Consider the following 15,744-nt stretch of genomic DNA (forward strand, 5'->3'; position numbering starts at 1 on the left):
GCATCCAAACTCTAATCCTAATGTTCAAGCAATAAGCATTCTGAATTGCTGAGCATTCTCTTCAGTTCAGAAATACATTTTTAAAAGTAAAATCTCAGTGCAGGCCAGCCTATTCTTTCTCCTTTGATAATATATTCTATGTAGAAAATCTTTAAATCAAACAGTGTAATGACTGTTTCCATTCACCAGTGCTGTCTATCTTGAAATCTCACACTAATTATCATTCCCAACTCATAGCTTATTTATTTCTCAAGCTCCATCGATTTAATTTTGCCCTAATTTTATCCTTGCAACTTTTCTATTGCAGGCCATACTGTTTTTACTTTCCTAGTCTCGTCTCTCAAACACACGCTATTGCAGTGTATCTTACAGGAAACAAATCACCAAGACAACAACTATAACAAGCAAACACCACAGAAGACAACTCTTGAGAATAAGGTAATTACAGTTGATTTCATACTTGTTAAAGATTTAGTAGCTGGATGCTGTCACAAGACCCACACATACTTTAACTGGCAAGTTGCACCAGAGCATATAAATGCATTTGTCAAAGACACCATTAGAAGAAGGATGTCAAAAATCTCCCAAAAAGAGATTTTTTTTCTAACACTGTAAGATATACCCTGGGAAAATCATATTCATATCAGATTTTCCACTATTAGGAACGCGATAATGACTTTCTTACATCTGTTTTTCAACACTGGAAAAACAAGCTAAAGTAAGTAAGCAAAGAGGGAAAATAAAGCATTTACATATTAAGAAGGAAGAAACAATATTCTCCTTGTTTGCAGGTGATATTTTCGTCTATAAATAGTTTTAAAACAATCATAATAACAAACTCTCCTCAAACTCTACCCAAACCGATTATTTTCCAGTATACTAAAAGCGAACATCAGCCTAAAGCATGTTATGTCCAGGAAATAAATCTGTACCCCAGCCTGCTTCCTCTAAATACCAAGTTTTAGACGTGGACTTTAGCCAGGTTGCTAGGAGACAGGACTCCTAGGATTCCAGAGGATTTATGAGAGGTGAAATGCACAACCAAACACAGTAACTCAATCCTCTGTAAGATGGACTGTGCTACCAGCCAATCAGAGAACCTTTGGACCTCTCCACCAGCCAATTAGAGTGCCAGAACTCCTGCCAATCACGGCATTACCCTGCCCGTACTGTCTACCAATCTAGGCGCCCGTAGCCGCTTCCTGACCCCTCCAGTGCTGGTTTGAAGGCTGAGCCAGTGGGCCAAGGGAGCCATGGAAAACATCCCTATAGTGGGCTTGGGCACCTGGAAGGTGAGGATGCTTTTCGGTCTGCGGTCGGGCTGATTAAAGGGGCTCGAGCTTGATGAATACTTGCTCAAGAGCGGGCAGGGTTGTGGGGTGACTTCTTCCACAGCCGGTCTCTGATCAAGGTCCTGCCTGGAGAGATACTTGTGAAACAACTGTTACAAGGTCCTAAAACACCTGCGCCCGACCAGGTTGAAAAGCCGTCAAGCTAAACTTTAATCGGACCCTGTGCCACATAGTCACGGACCCCCAGCCTCCAAAGAATCATTAGTGCCTGTAGCACTAATCCTCTTTGCACACCCAAACCAAGTGTGTATGAAACGGCCACCAGGAAACATGCTACTTTGCATGCTTAAATAGCCAAAAGAAAAGAAAAAAATTTAAATAATTGCACTAATGTAAGTTTAATCTTTCTGTCTGGCTTCCACTTTGTGACAGAACAGATATTTGCTAGTGGTTGCACAGCTTGTGCAGTAGATATTATATGTTGGTTAAAACACTTTTTAAATAGAGAATGAAGCCAGGCGGTGGTGGCGCACACCTTTAATCCCAGCACTTGGGAGGCAGAGCCAGGTGGATCTCTGTGAGTTCGAGGCCAGCCTGGGCTACCAAGTGAGTTCCAGGAAAGGCGCAAAGCTACACAGAGAAACCCTGTCTCAAAAAAACCAATAAATAAATAAATAAATAAATAAATAAATAAATAAATAAATAAATAAATAAATAAATAAATAAATAAATAAGAGAATGAACATGAAGTTGGGTGGATAGAGAGGTGAGGAAGATCTGGGAGGGGGAAACATAATAAAAATATATTGTATGAAAAAAATAAATAAAAAACCTGTGTAGAAAAGGTTTTTAAAATAAATGTTTCTTTGGAATTTTTTGTAAAAGGGTGGGAATTTGGTGATTTGAGTGCTCTTTGGTGCTTTATAGAGAAGGTTGACATGGAAGAAGCGTCAGTAACTCTGGAGACAAAATCAAGAGGTCTCTCCGAAGTTGCTCTATTTCAGATTCTTCAAATACCTATTTTCTGTTGATCTTACTTATCATGTTTTCACTTGCTAGCTCCTTGACAGCATTCTTATTTTTATTTTCTGTAATAATTTCAGTTATTAATTTTGAATTCTGAACCTGCGATTTGTTAAATGAAAGCAAATATATTATATTTTAGTATAAATTATATTTTAGTATAATTAATAACTATTTGTAATTAATTTTTTAAAAGGAAAAAAGGCATCAATTTCCCAACACAATGAAAAAATTAATTTGTATCGCCTAAAGGGTATGAATTTCCAAAAAGGTAGAAGGCACTGGAAAACCATAGCACAATGTGACATTGACTGGTGGTCTTAAATAATGGAACTATGCTAGATATGTTTGTTGCTTTGATATAATAATTAAGTAGACTATAGAACAAAGCAAGGAAGAGCTCAAATTCAAAACTAGCTTGGGCTATTCTCAGATTTAATGGAAATGCATACCATGTATCATTAAATTTCTGTATATGCAGGTATCTGATGAGTACCTTTTGTAAGAATAAATGCTTGTTTTACCTATACAGTTGATTCAAAATTCCTGAGTGTTAGATCTCAGACTGCTTCATGCCCTGGCTATTTATTGTTTATTCAGTAGTCATTCAGGAGCATGACATACACCTCAGTCCTCTGCAGGAGCTGCAAATGCCTGTGGTCTTTCCCTGAATGAGTAACGGAGCCAGACAATTAACCATATTCTGACTCTCACATCCCCTAACTTGAGGTTTGGCTGATATTAGTACTGCTTCAATGATTTGGGTGTTTATGTATTACTTGGTTCTACTTTCCCAGGTGACAAGGGAGACGCTGAGTTGGTTTCCCCTGATGATAGAAGGGATACTTGTGTTTGATTGTATTGCAGGCCTCTCCAGGAGAAGTGGCCGATGCGGTGAAGGTGGCTATCAACTTGGGGTACCGGCATTTTGACTGTGCTTACTTATACCACAATGAGAGTGAGGTTGGAATGGGAATCAATGCCAAGATCCAGGAGGGCGTGGTGAAGAGAGAGGATCTGTTTGTGGTCAGTAAGGTAAGGTTTCTCAGTTGCAGGGACAGCAGGGTCTCAGCCCCTGCAGCGATGGAGACTGGGAAAGCTGGAATAACCTAGCCTAGAGGATTTTTCAGTTTCCTTATGGGAATTGGTGTCATTGGTTTGCAATTGGTTCATAACCAACAAGGTCTTCTACAGCTTCATGTGCATGTGAAGTTACGTTATGTGTAGATTTGCTTAAGACTCCCCCCCCCTTTTTTTTAATTCAGCTGTTCAAATGTATATGTAGAGACACTGACAATCAACAATGCATTCATGCACACAAAACATGGTTGAGTGATGACAGCTTTGTGTCTATGGTGAACGGGATCAAGTTCTAGCCCTTGTGAATGCTTGTCTACACAGACATGCCTACACTTGGAATCACCCGCTAGTGATGGGTAAAGTGCACATTGCAAAATCTACAGTAAGAAATTGACTTGACACTGTCAGGCTAGCTTCACAAACAGGAAGTAAATCATAAATGGAACACAAGCTGTGCATGAACACAGCAGGTGTAGGAGTCCCCAGGAAGCAGAAGGAGGCTGGAGAAATGGACAGGGTTCGAGTCATCAAAGTCCTGGCATGTAAGAAGCTTGTACTTTTCCTTGAAACTTTGGGGTGGAGAACAAACACTGTTTCTAAGTCAGGTAATTTTACATGTGAATGAGACAGGTACATAGAACGGGAGGAAAGTGCACTTTAAACAGAATGTACTAATAGTGCAAATGGGAGATGGTGAATGTCTTTCCTGGCCTAGTGAGAAAGAAGAAGTAGACATGAAAGAGAGTAAGAAAGTAAGATCTGTAGAAAACATAAGGTTAAACCAAGACTTCAAAGCTGCTTTCTTCTTTTCTTTCTTTCTTTTTTTTTTTTTTTTTTTTTTTTGCTTTTCATTTTTTGTTTTTTGACCAGGCATAGTAGCACACACCTTTAATCCCAGCAGAAGCAGGTAGATCTCTGTGAGTTTGAGGCCAGCCTGGTCTATATCGTGAGTTCCAGGACAGCCAGAGCTACATAGTGAGATGCTGTCTTAAAGGGGGCGGCGGGGGGGGGGGGGGGGAGGAAAGAAACTGCTTTTTAAAATATGTTTGAAACCTTGATCCATATTGTTAATACCAGACAATAGTCACATGTTTAAGTTCCAGCTATCATTTAGGAGCTCCGCCCAGGTTGTTAGAGAGCACAGGGTCAGGGTCCCAAGGTCAGCATTTTTAAAATGAGCATTTGAATTGGTTGAACTCATGACGAGTTTAAGATCTCACATCTATAATTCCTCATTTCAGTGGTCTTTCTATTGTAGACTGACCTTTCTGCTGTAATTAAAGTGATTGACTTTTGTTGCTCATCACTGTAAGCTAGAGCAGACGGAGGAATGGAGATGAGTTGGGGTGTGCTTGCTAAGGAGGGAGATTTTGTTCTGAATCTTCAAGCAGAGGGATGAGGAACTACAGATTTTGAAGTCTCCATAATCAACCATAATCAACGTGCATATTGCTTTCAAGTGAGTGGTAGTCAGCAGTGAAAGTGTGCTGATCATTCTGGAAATTTGGAAGAATCACTGAACTATAATTAAAGTTGACATTATTTATATAGGGAAATTATTATTAATAATGGGATGTGTTTATCTCTAATTTTGGTTTCTCTCCCTTCCCCTTCTCCCTTCCCCTCTTTGGCATGTGTGTGTATGGGGATTGTGGGTGTGGTGTGGGTGTATGTATGTATGTCAGTGTGTGTATGTGTGGTATGAGTGATATATGTTCACGTGTGAGTGCCTGTGTTCATGTGGGGAAGCCAGAGGAGGATGTCAATGTCCTATTCTAACCTTCTACCCAATTCCCTTGAGACGAGGTCTTGATAATTCCATAGATGTGATGAGAAATACCAGTGATCCAAATCATGGCCAAATTAATTTTTAAAGTCTTTTTTATTTGTGCACATGGGCTATCTCTAAAGGTAGAGTTCAAGAGATCAGCATTGGACATGGGTAAGATAAGGGTTTTTATATTTCCAGAGAAGGGTTTTTCCAAATGGATTTGGCAGGCAAATAGGCAAGGTTACAGAAGCAGAGCATAAGCATAACAAGTTGGTCTTAACAACCTCCTAAAACAAAGACATGGTTGCAAGGTAATCACAACAACCTCCTGAAACAAAGCATGGTTGCCATTTCCTGGAACAGGCAATACAGAACCATTTGTAAGTAACGTTATATGCGGGGCCTAGCCCAGTCCTTGAGAAACAGATTTAATCATAAACAAGAATCAGCCTAATTTCTCTTTACTATGAGATGGCTTTCAAGCCCAAGATGGAGGCAGACTGGTTTATCAATTTCTCACTGAACCTTCAGGTAGGCTAGCAGCATCCCATTAAATGCCTTCCTATGTTGCCCTGAACCTCCCTTAAGTAGGGAAGACTTCCTGCTGTGGAAAACGATAATCCTTTTGTAAGGATTATGGTACTATTTTCCTGCAGAACATGTTGTCAGATGCAAGTTTGTGGCAGGGAGCAATGAGTGTATGACCTGTTGGTTTTAGATTGTGGCCTTGTAACAATAGTCTCCCTCCTCTTCTGTAGCTGTGGTGCACATACCACAAGAAGTCTTTGGTGAAAACAGCATGCACCAATACCCTGAAGGCCTTAAACTTGGATTACCTGGACCTCTACCTCATACATTGGCCCATGGGTTTCAAGGTACCACTCAGTTTGTGTTTAGATTCCTACAAAGATTCAGACAAATGTCAGCATGGGAGAGACCTTGTCTGTGTTTTGTCATAGAAAATGTATCTAAAGTATTAATTAAGCTGGGACTTCCAACATTTGAAATCATTAGAAATTATTAAGTATGTATTTTCTGATACTTGTCCTGTAACCTACTAGGAAGGTATAATTGGTCATGAGAAACAGGCAGTCTGTAAGCCCTTATGGCTGTTCATCAGAGTGACTAGGTGTTTATGTCTTAGTGTGTCTTCCTCTTCCCTTTATATCCTGCCTTTTTATTCTCACTTGGCTATCACTCATCTTGATGGGAAGTCTTAGAAGAGTGAAGAGCCTAATAATATTGTTGGGAGAAAGTTGACTATATTAAGACATGAAGGAAGCTCCATTGTTCCCTGAATCCGATTTTTAAACTTTGTGAAAGTTTCACGGGATTTTGCTGGCCTTACCTTCCCTTCACCCTTGGTCTGAAAGTGGCAGGTGAGCCTAGGGAAGAAGTGGCATAGCCAGGCCAGCAGGACTTAGTGACAGGGGTAAAGCTAAGAGGCAAATCCACCGGTACAGACTCTGTATATCTCCGTTCTCTCCCTACGTAGTAGTCTCCTGATGGAGGATGCCACAAGCCTCAATAAGCTCCTTATCTTCTGGTTCTCACAGCCTGGAGAAAAAGATGTACCTTTGGATTTCAATGGCATGGTCATACCCAGTAACACCAGCTTTCTGGACACATGGGAGGTAAGTTGAAGCATGCCATCTGGCTACTTCACCCTCACTCACAGATACCCCAATGAAAGTTGCATAAGATCTCTCAAGCTTCTGGGTTAAAATGTACCAGGTACTACTTCAAGTATGTGGTTTGCAGTGTATGACAGGTAAATATTAATTGTCAACTTGACATGATCTAGAATCAGCTAGGTCAAGGGTCAAACCCTTAGGCAAGTCTTTGAAGAAGTTTCTAGATTAGATTAAACAAGGTTCAAAGGAGTCACCCTGAACGCAGGCTGAGTCATTCCATGAACTGGGATCCTGGACTGAATAAAAAGAGAGGGGTACTCAGGCACCTGTGTGCATCCCTGTCCATTTCCTAACTGTGGATGCAATATGACCAAGACCCTCACACTCCTGTTACCAAGATTCCCCACCATGACGGATGACCAACTGTTCCTTTAAACTGTAAGCCAAAAATAAGCCCTTCTTTAAGTTACCTTTTTGATAATCTTGTCAAAACAACAAGAAAAGTAACTAACACACACCATGAATTATGGATGAATACTTGAAAAACTGAAGATACACTGGACTTTAACTTAGTGTAGTGTAGGTAATAATACAGATCTCTCTTTTTCCTTCAACTGTTTCTTTTTTAAAATTTAAAAATACCTTTTTTATTCAGGAAATACAGAGTATAAAAAAGGAAATTAGAAAGCCCATATTCCCATGGGCCTCTGGCAGTCCCCTCCTAGTTCCTGTAGGTTCTCTTTTATTGTTACAGAAACATAATGATGGCAGCATTCTGAAGCTCACAGTGGAAGGCTAGGAAAAGGACAAAATTAGAGGGAAAACGACCAAGTGTCAAGCCAGGGTCCAGGGTCCAGATGAAAAATGGGGAACATTCAAAGAGAAGTGGTGAGCAAGAAAAATCAGGAAGGAAGGTGGTGGACTTGAGAGTCTCGTGAAGTCGGTGAAGTTGACAAAGCAGGAGCAGAGAGAATAGCAGGACCCTGACTTTGAGCTCTAGTACTGTTGCTGCCCACTTGAGGAAGAGACCATCCGCACATTGGAACAAGCTTAAATCGGCAAAGCTTAGGGAAGGGTTTCACCTCAGAAGGTGCAATGTGGAGCCTTTCCTGGGAGAATGATGAGCAAAACTGTAGGGATGCTTCAGTCCCTTAGAAAGCGAGACAAGAGGAAGAGACCATTGGCACATTGGAACAAGTTTAAATCAGCAAAGCTTAGGAAAGAGTTTCAACTCAGAAGATGCAATAGGGAACCTTTCCTGGGAGAATTATGGGTGAAACTGTAGGGATGTTTCAGTCCCTTAGAGAGACGAGAGGGACAGAACAGACAGGGAGAAGTCCCTGGGCTGGGCACTGACAGCCTCTCTTCCTGGAAAACTAAAACTTGGAAACTCACCAGAAAGAAGCTAAACAAAGCAGTTCTAATCGTCCATCCCTTTCTATCAGCTTGGGCTTCTACTCATCAAAGATTTGGGCTTAAATACCATGTGTTTAAACATCCATGGTGTTGATTGCAGAGTCTTAATTCACTGGTTACTGTCTTCACCGTCATGGAAGACTGATTTATGCCTGACTCCACATTGCCATAAAGCTCATGGATTTTCTGAAAGCCTAGGTACAGGGTTCACTTATCAGAGGTCAGCCCAGTCTCAGATTACTTTGTCCTCAAGTTACTTAAAATGTGAATAGTGGCAGTAGGAAATGAGAGTGCTGACCCATCACTGAGCTCAGGAAGAATATCTAGGTGGAAAGAAAGTGAAGAAACAGAGTCAGCCCTGGTGAGGACTGCTGCAGATCACCTCAAAACACAAGAGTAAGAACAGCTGAAATGTGCTGAATGCTTGCTAGGGTCCAACCGTGGCCAAATGCTTTTTGTGTATCATTTCATGTAACTTTAAAACAGTCCTTGTGGAGATAATATTACATGGATTTGTAACTTTAAGTAAAATACTTTTAAAGTATTGGGCCACTATGGCAAGTCACTAAGGAAATGATGTGTCAGAGAGCTAGACAACAACTTGTATACTCAGCATATTTCTTTCTCTTTTTCAGGCCATGGAGGAGCTTGTGATTGAGGGGTTGGTGAAGCACCTTGGGGTGTCAAACTTTAACCATGAACAGCTTGAGAAACTTTTGAATAAGCCTGGTTTGAGGTACAAGCCAATAACTAACCAGGTGAGCTGGTAGATGGTCAGAAGTTTTACACACTGTTATTCTTTTTTCCTCCATGTGGAGGTGGATGAGACAGATAACATGTTTGCCTGCATTCGCTGTCAGAATTGAAATGAGGTAACAGGCAGAAGTGACTGGCTGAATAAACAAGTGTCTTTCTTTATAGCTCATGTGGTTAGGTGATGCCATGGGTGGGTAGAATGTGACACAGATCTCCATTCTTGGCATGTGTTTGGAGGAGGATGACTAAGTGCATTCAGAAGAGCAGGCAGGGTCTTCTCAGCCTCTTCACCCTCATTAAAGAAAAGCATCCCTCCCCTTTCACTCCTCCAGCCCATGCAGAGGACACTGTCTCCACCCAGGATGGCAGAGAGAGAAACAAATCTTCTCCCACCTGCCCTTCACATTTCTGCTGCAGCACATATAGTACCCAAAACCTCACACTTTGATATTTACTGGCTACTATTTGTCAGCAGGATTTAATGACCGTAGAAATTTTTGTCTGAATTTGGTTGTAGGTACAGCCCCAAACCTGGGCATTCTAAGTTTTTCAATCAGTATTTGTTGAATGGATGAGATTAGAGAATTACATGTGACAAGTACATGTTGCAAGTGACATCAACACTCCATCAGCAGAGACTTCCTGGAAGTTCTTCTTGCTGGTGTGGCATGATCCTGAAAGCAAAGGCACTGTTCATAATTCCCTTCAGTTCCCTAAGTGAGCATTAATTTTGAAGTCTGTTTATAACCTGGAATTGTGCATGAGAAAATTGAGGAGGCAGAAACAACTGCTCTCAAGGCTTGTGTTTGAAACTCAAATCCTGATGACAAAAGATGGCCAATAAGCAAATTAAATGTGTCAGGTGTTGGGTAACGTGAGTACTATAGTGGAAAATTGAAGGGCAGGAGGGAGAGAGAGCAGATTCAGACTGCTCAGGCTTGTCCCTGCATGATGGAAGAAAGCCTCACTGAGCAGATGATACAGGAATGTCTGCATGACATAGGGGTCAGAGAGTCTGTAGACTTGGAGCCATTTATAGCATCTGACATCTTGGAGCTGGCAGAGACCCAACCTACTCATTTGTCGGTGGGGACATCCAGACACTAAGAGAGGCCTTGTACCTAAGTAGTGATGGTGGAGATATCAAGTATGTCTTCTCTTCAGTGCTTTCCCGGTGTCCTCCTTGTCTGAATGACTTTGGTGCACTGTGGTTCTGTTTGTAGATTGAATGCCACCCATATCTTACTCAGAAGAATCTGATTGATTTTTGCCATAGGAGAAATGTGTCAGTGACTGCTTACCGTCCTCTTGGTGGCTCAAGGTAAGGGCATGTTAGAGACTGTGCTAATCTGAATGCTAACAGATGTTAGAGGCTCCCCTCCTGTTACACTTGAGAGTTGGAGGAATTTCACTGAGAAGGTATAGAGTGGGCTGCCCACACTTCTCAGGCCCCAGGAAGAAGGTGGGGAGCTCCTTCTCAAACTGGAGGGTTGCCTTGATTGGGCTTCCCTGTGGGGGTAACCAGCTTTGAAGGGACAGACCCAGCCAGAAGTGAACCCTCTGTTGATCTGCCCTGTAGTTTATCAGTCAGCTACTAACCTGTCTCTCGGGGCATGTCACAAAACTCAGAGTCTTGAGGTAACGCTAAAGTGATGCCTTCTTTCCCTGAACCCGGAGTTTGTACTGTACCCCTACTGAGCCACCTAAGCCAGAACTGTGGCTTTCCCATAGCCCCACTCCAATCTAATGCAAAGATGGATGACTTATCCTGGGAGAAGCTGGATTCTGTCTTTTGATCTCTTCTGTCATCACCTCTACCTTAATGAAGTACAGACGCCTTAAGATTCTTAGCCCCTCACTTCTGTGCAGATCCACCCATTTCTTTGGGTTACTCACCTGCTAGTTGAAGTAATCTCATTGCACACAGTCATGTCAGTTTCCTACTTTAACTTTGTTCTGCCTGAGCCTGTGTGGCGGAGCTGACCTGATTCCATCCTCCTCTGGTCGCTCTTTTCCCCCGTTCCTGCAAATCTTCAACATATCCATCACATAAAACTGCTGGTGGATGCTTGAATAGAGTATTCTTTCTAGTCTTTGCATATACTGTTCTTTTTACTAAAAATCTGTATTTTTCTTGTCCCTGGTGTCATGTTCAGCTCAGTAGCGCTGTACCCTCCAGGAACATAAGCCCCTCTTTGTATTTGGCACATTGTTCTTATCATAGCATCTCATCTTTATTCCCTTTCACTATCTAATGCACTAGGTTTCTTTCCACTGTTTGTCACTGATGTCACGTGACTGCAAAGGCCATCTCTTAGTCTATTCCTCCCCCCAAACTAGATGTCAGGACACTATTCGGAAGCCAGGGAAGGCTGGACTTCCTTCCGTTTTCTTACCTCTGTGTTTTCCACGTGAAATGTGGTGTGCATATTTGGACTGGATAGCAGCTGGAAAGTTCCTAGAAGTCTGGAGTATGTTTTACAGCTGAGCCTTGGTGTAGAAAGGTCTCCGATAGAGAGACTGGGGGGCTTATGGCAAATACCACCCACTCAGTCTGGTTCTTTCTAAACACACTGAGTACTGTGACTAGCTCCATTCTTGAAGCCTCTTAAGTGCGTAATCAAAAATGATTTCCTGGCTTTGATTCTCTAGCACTGTGTAAACCAGATGTGGCAGTTAGAACAGGAGGCAGAAAGATCAGAAGTTCAAAGTCATTCTCAGGCTACATAGCAAGCTCAAAGCCAGACATGGCACCCTGTCTGAAATAAAATACAATGACTTATTTTAGTCACTAGTATCCTTGCCTGGAGAGATTTTTTTTATGGACAGTCATACTCTTAAAAGTGTTTTATACTAAAAGTTTTTACAGCAAGAAAATAGTAAACCTGACCCAGGTCTGGCGATACCTGCCAGCAATCCCAGCACTCAAGAGGCAGAGGAAGAGGACTGAGTGTCAGGCCCACCAACCAGGTCTACTAAGTGAGTTGCCTCAAGAAAATAAAACGTAATAAGCAAGTAAAATAAATAAATAGTATTTTTTTTTGGCGGGGGGGGGGGCGGTGTTCAAGACAGAGTTTCTCTGTGTAGCTTTGCTGGAACTCACTTGGTAGCCCAGGCCGGCCTCGAACTCACAGAGATCCATCTGGCTCTGCCTCCCAAGTGCTGGGATTAAAGGCGTGCACCATCACCGCCCACCAGTAATTTTTAATCTTAGAGAAAAGTGAATTTTTTAAGCACTTGTGTTGACCGTTTTCCTGACTCAACACCCTTTGCTGTGTCTCTCTAGACAGGGGGTTCACTTGATGGATGACCTTGTCGTTCAGAAGATTGCCAAGAAGCATCGGAAGTCTTGTGCTCAGGTACGTGGAAAGAGCTGTCATGTGCTGAGATCACAGGTCTCCATTACCTCCCTCACAGTCCTGGGCCTTGTCAGTTTCTAGAAAGGGCTCAGTTTACCCTGGATGAGTTGGCTCACCAGAACTTCCTGATTTGGAGCTGTACATTGGTTGCTTCCATGTTCCCATCCAGTCAAGCCATATGGCCCGCGTCCCTCAACAGTCAGCACTCAGGATGCCCTCCAGTGTCACTTCTGCCCCACCAACTGCGTGGACAACCAGTGTGAGAGAGAATAGTCATTAAAGTCAGCCTCATCCAAACATCCTGATCACTGGAGGAACTGGGCCCATGCTGAGGGATTCTAGTGAAGGTGTGGGTGGGTCCTCTGAACTTTTCCTTGGGCTGATGGCATTCACTACAGATATATTAATTAACAAAGCAATTCAGTTTGATTTCTAAAGGCCTTTGAGATGACCAAGACTTTTAAGCTCTTACTGTATGATGAAACTGAACTATCGTAATGCCTCAGCCTTGGTTCCATTTGTTTTATTTCTGTGTGAAACTTTCTTTCCTATAGATTTTGATCCGATTTCAGATCCAAAGGAACGTGATAGTGATTCCCAAATCTGTCACTCCAAGCCGGATTAGGGAGAATATCCAGGTGGGCATTTTCTGATTTTAGAATGCTTCATATCATGACTTAAGAGAGTGGAGTGCTGGCTAACTTCAAATAACAAATAAACAACTCTCTATGGCCTTCACCCGACAGAGGTGTATTCTTCTATGAGCTAACTGTGTTGATGGTCAGCCTTTCACATAGTGAGTCAGGACAGCTCTTATTATGCCCCACCCCACCTCTGCACCCGCCAAAGCTGGATATCTTCTCCATTCAACCCAAGATGGGGAAAGAGGTAAGAGGAGCTCATGGGGAAGCATATAAGAGACCACTTTTGAGAATGAGCACCTCCCTCCCATTCAATCATTCTGCCACACTGGCCCTCAGCAGAAGCTGGATATGCCCAGTGTGTGCTCAGGGGGAAGGAATACAGGGTTAGTGAGCATCTAGCCAGTCTGGACCAGATAGGCTCTGTCCACTAGTCCGATGCTGCTGGTGTTATGTTTTTCACTTTTGCCTAGTGACATTTAAGAGTCAGTGAAAACTAATCCACTAGACATTTTCATTATCTACAACATGTACAAAATTCTGATTGAGAGCAGACTTTTGAAGACAGTCTTTTAAAATTTAACGAGGAATCACAGCAGAAATGGGACCTGATGCTGAGGACAGAGAATGGTATCAGTTTATGAGAGGCTCAAGAGAAAGTGCCAGGAGTTGTGTACACTAGCTTAACTAGAAGAAGAAAATCAAGGACAGTAGACTGTGGGCTTGTCCTCTGAGCTAGCCAAAAGCTTTTAATACGCTCTGTATGACAGCTCAGAGTTCCCATTTACTATCTTTTCTGGTACTGTTTACATCTCTCCTTGGTCCCAATGACTCCAGCACTAAGGCTGCCTCCCTGCAATTCCCATATATACTGTGTGGCTGGTTTGGCCAAACCTGAGGACAGCCATCTTCCGAGGGTAGAGGCTGAGGTCCAACAGCTCCCCTCCCTTAGGGCAGGGTGAAGCCACTGGATGTCCTTCTGTTCATTCTTCTTGGATTCAGACCCTCAGCTGCAGTGAATTGTGGTCACCATGAGATACAGTTATTGCTGAATTTGATCATAGCCCTCAAGTGGGTTAGAGGGGGAAAGGCAGGAGAGGTAAGATTACTATTTGAAAATGAAGTCACTCAAAAAGTTCTTGTGTGATTTGATGCTAAAGTCAGTACCAACTGGCTTCCTAGTTGATGAGGTCAGAGGGAGCAATGGTTTTTCCTTTTGAAAGGAGGAGGTAGGTCGTTGACAAAATTACTTTGCTTTTTTAAAACTCTTCCTGTGTTCCTCACCCCCATAACGTAAAAACAATATATAGCTCATCTTTCCAAGGTTTCTTAAATGTAAGTGAGGCTAAGCCCGTGCCCATCAAGTGATGAAAATCCAAGTGTATTTTGGGAGGCTCAGCTGTATGTCAGGGGAAGTTCTAGATGTCTAAGGAATTTTTGTCCCATCTCCTGTTCATTGTAAGGAACACACATGACAGTTAAATGGGATTTAATATGAATCCGCTATGATCATCTGATTTTGGTTCCAGGTGTTTGATTTTAAATTAACAGAAAAAGAAATGGAGGAACTCCTCAGCCTGAACAAGAACCTCCGGTTGGCCACATTCCCCTCGTAAGTCCATCTCCTTTACTTCCTTTTAACGATAAAGGGAGCTACACATGAGCAGGGTGACTGGTTCTTGAATAAATACTTACTGTTATATTCAAGGTCAATTAAACCATACTGTAACTCTTCCCTGTTTAAGGTTGGGCCAGTGAATAAAGACAATGACTAATCTGTATACTAGAGAATTAGAAAAGAACAACTCTGTCACTTAAGACGCTGCCTTTAAGATTGCCTGTTCTTTATTTCTGTTTTGAATTTGTGATTCTGTGTTTCAGGACCGAAAATCACAAGGACTACCCTTTCCACATACAGTACTGAAGACAGCTGCACTCGCCCTCCTTTGTTCTCAGATCACCAGGGCTGGCAGCATGGATCCACCTCTGCAGAGGCTGTGTGGTCTCAGCCAGGAACGACACGGCAGAATTAGAAGCAAGGAAATCCTGCCTAGAGCAGAGGACCAGTTCTTAGAGCAACATAAAGATCTAGGGATGAGAAAGGAAGTACCGTGAGGGCTGTGGCTGTTACCAAGTTGTTAGGGATAGCCAAGCACACAGAGCAGTGTAATTTATGTAGGTTAGTCCTTGTGGCTTCTATCCTCTGAAATGAGATGTTGATGGCTCATGAATCAAAATTTCCTGCACATTTTAAGAAAACCTGATTGACAGAGGTGTTTGAATAACTTGTAATATTTGAGAAGTTAGTATAATAAATATCCACAAGTTGGCTTCAGTAGCCATCAGCCTGAGGCCAGTTGTGTTTTCCTTCACACTACTCTGTGCCCTCCTGGAGTTTTCTAGATTATTTTCAAGCAAAATCTACCTGCACTTAAGAAAAGGAAAGTCGTTAAACTGAGGCTCTATCTCAAACAAAATTTTATTTTTATTATTCTTATTTTAAAAATATATGTGTGTGTGCATCTTTGTAAATGTGTGCAGGTGCACATGAGTGCATGCATATGGAGTGCTCACTTCTCTCATAGTCCTAGAGCGAAGTGAAAGAATCTCCTTGGTCTGGGTCCCAAAGAGAGATTTGTTGCAGAAAGACGTTTGCTGCTGATGCAAGAACCTCATCTTTGGCTCTTCAGAGTGGTGTGAGTGGAAGTGAAGTCAGAGGTCCTATTAGAGTGTCTACAAAGGCCTCCAAAAACTCCTACCACCTGCATTTCA

The 15,744-nt window shown here is 42.2% G+C and overlaps 1 protein-coding gene across 2 annotated transcripts; it reads left to right on the top strand.

Annotated features, from left to right (window-relative positions):
- Positions 1–1,163: 1,163 nt before the first annotated feature.
- Positions 1,164–15,323, top strand: Akr1e2 (aldo-keto reductase family 1 member E2). 2 transcript variants are annotated; one of them, XM_028890950.2, is made up of 10 exons: positions 1,164–1,292; positions 3,183–3,350; positions 5,925–6,041; positions 6,723–6,800; positions 8,852–8,974; positions 10,196–10,293; positions 12,259–12,331; positions 12,886–12,969; positions 14,524–14,584; positions 14,854–15,323. In XM_028890950.2, the coding sequence occupies exons 1-9, from the start codon at positions 1,254–1,256 to the stop codon at positions 14,551–14,553; spliced, it is 810 nt and encodes a 269-aa protein (XP_028746783.1). In that variant the 5' UTR covers positions 1,164–1,253; the 3' UTR covers positions 14,554–14,584; positions 14,854–15,323. The 2 variants fall into 2 exon arrangements, with proteins under 2 accessions (XP_028746783.1, XP_028746774.1); XM_028890941.2 differs by having other exon boundaries at positions 1,165–1,292; positions 14,502–14,584.
- The last annotated feature ends 421 nt before the right edge of the window (positions 15,324–15,744 follow it).

The sequence above is a fragment of the Peromyscus leucopus genome, chromosome 5, assembly GCF_004664715.2.
Source record: "Peromyscus leucopus breed LL Stock chromosome 5, UCI_PerLeu_2.1, whole genome shotgun sequence".
Classification (NCBI taxonomy): Eukaryota; Metazoa; Chordata; class Mammalia; order Rodentia; family Cricetidae; genus Peromyscus; species Peromyscus leucopus.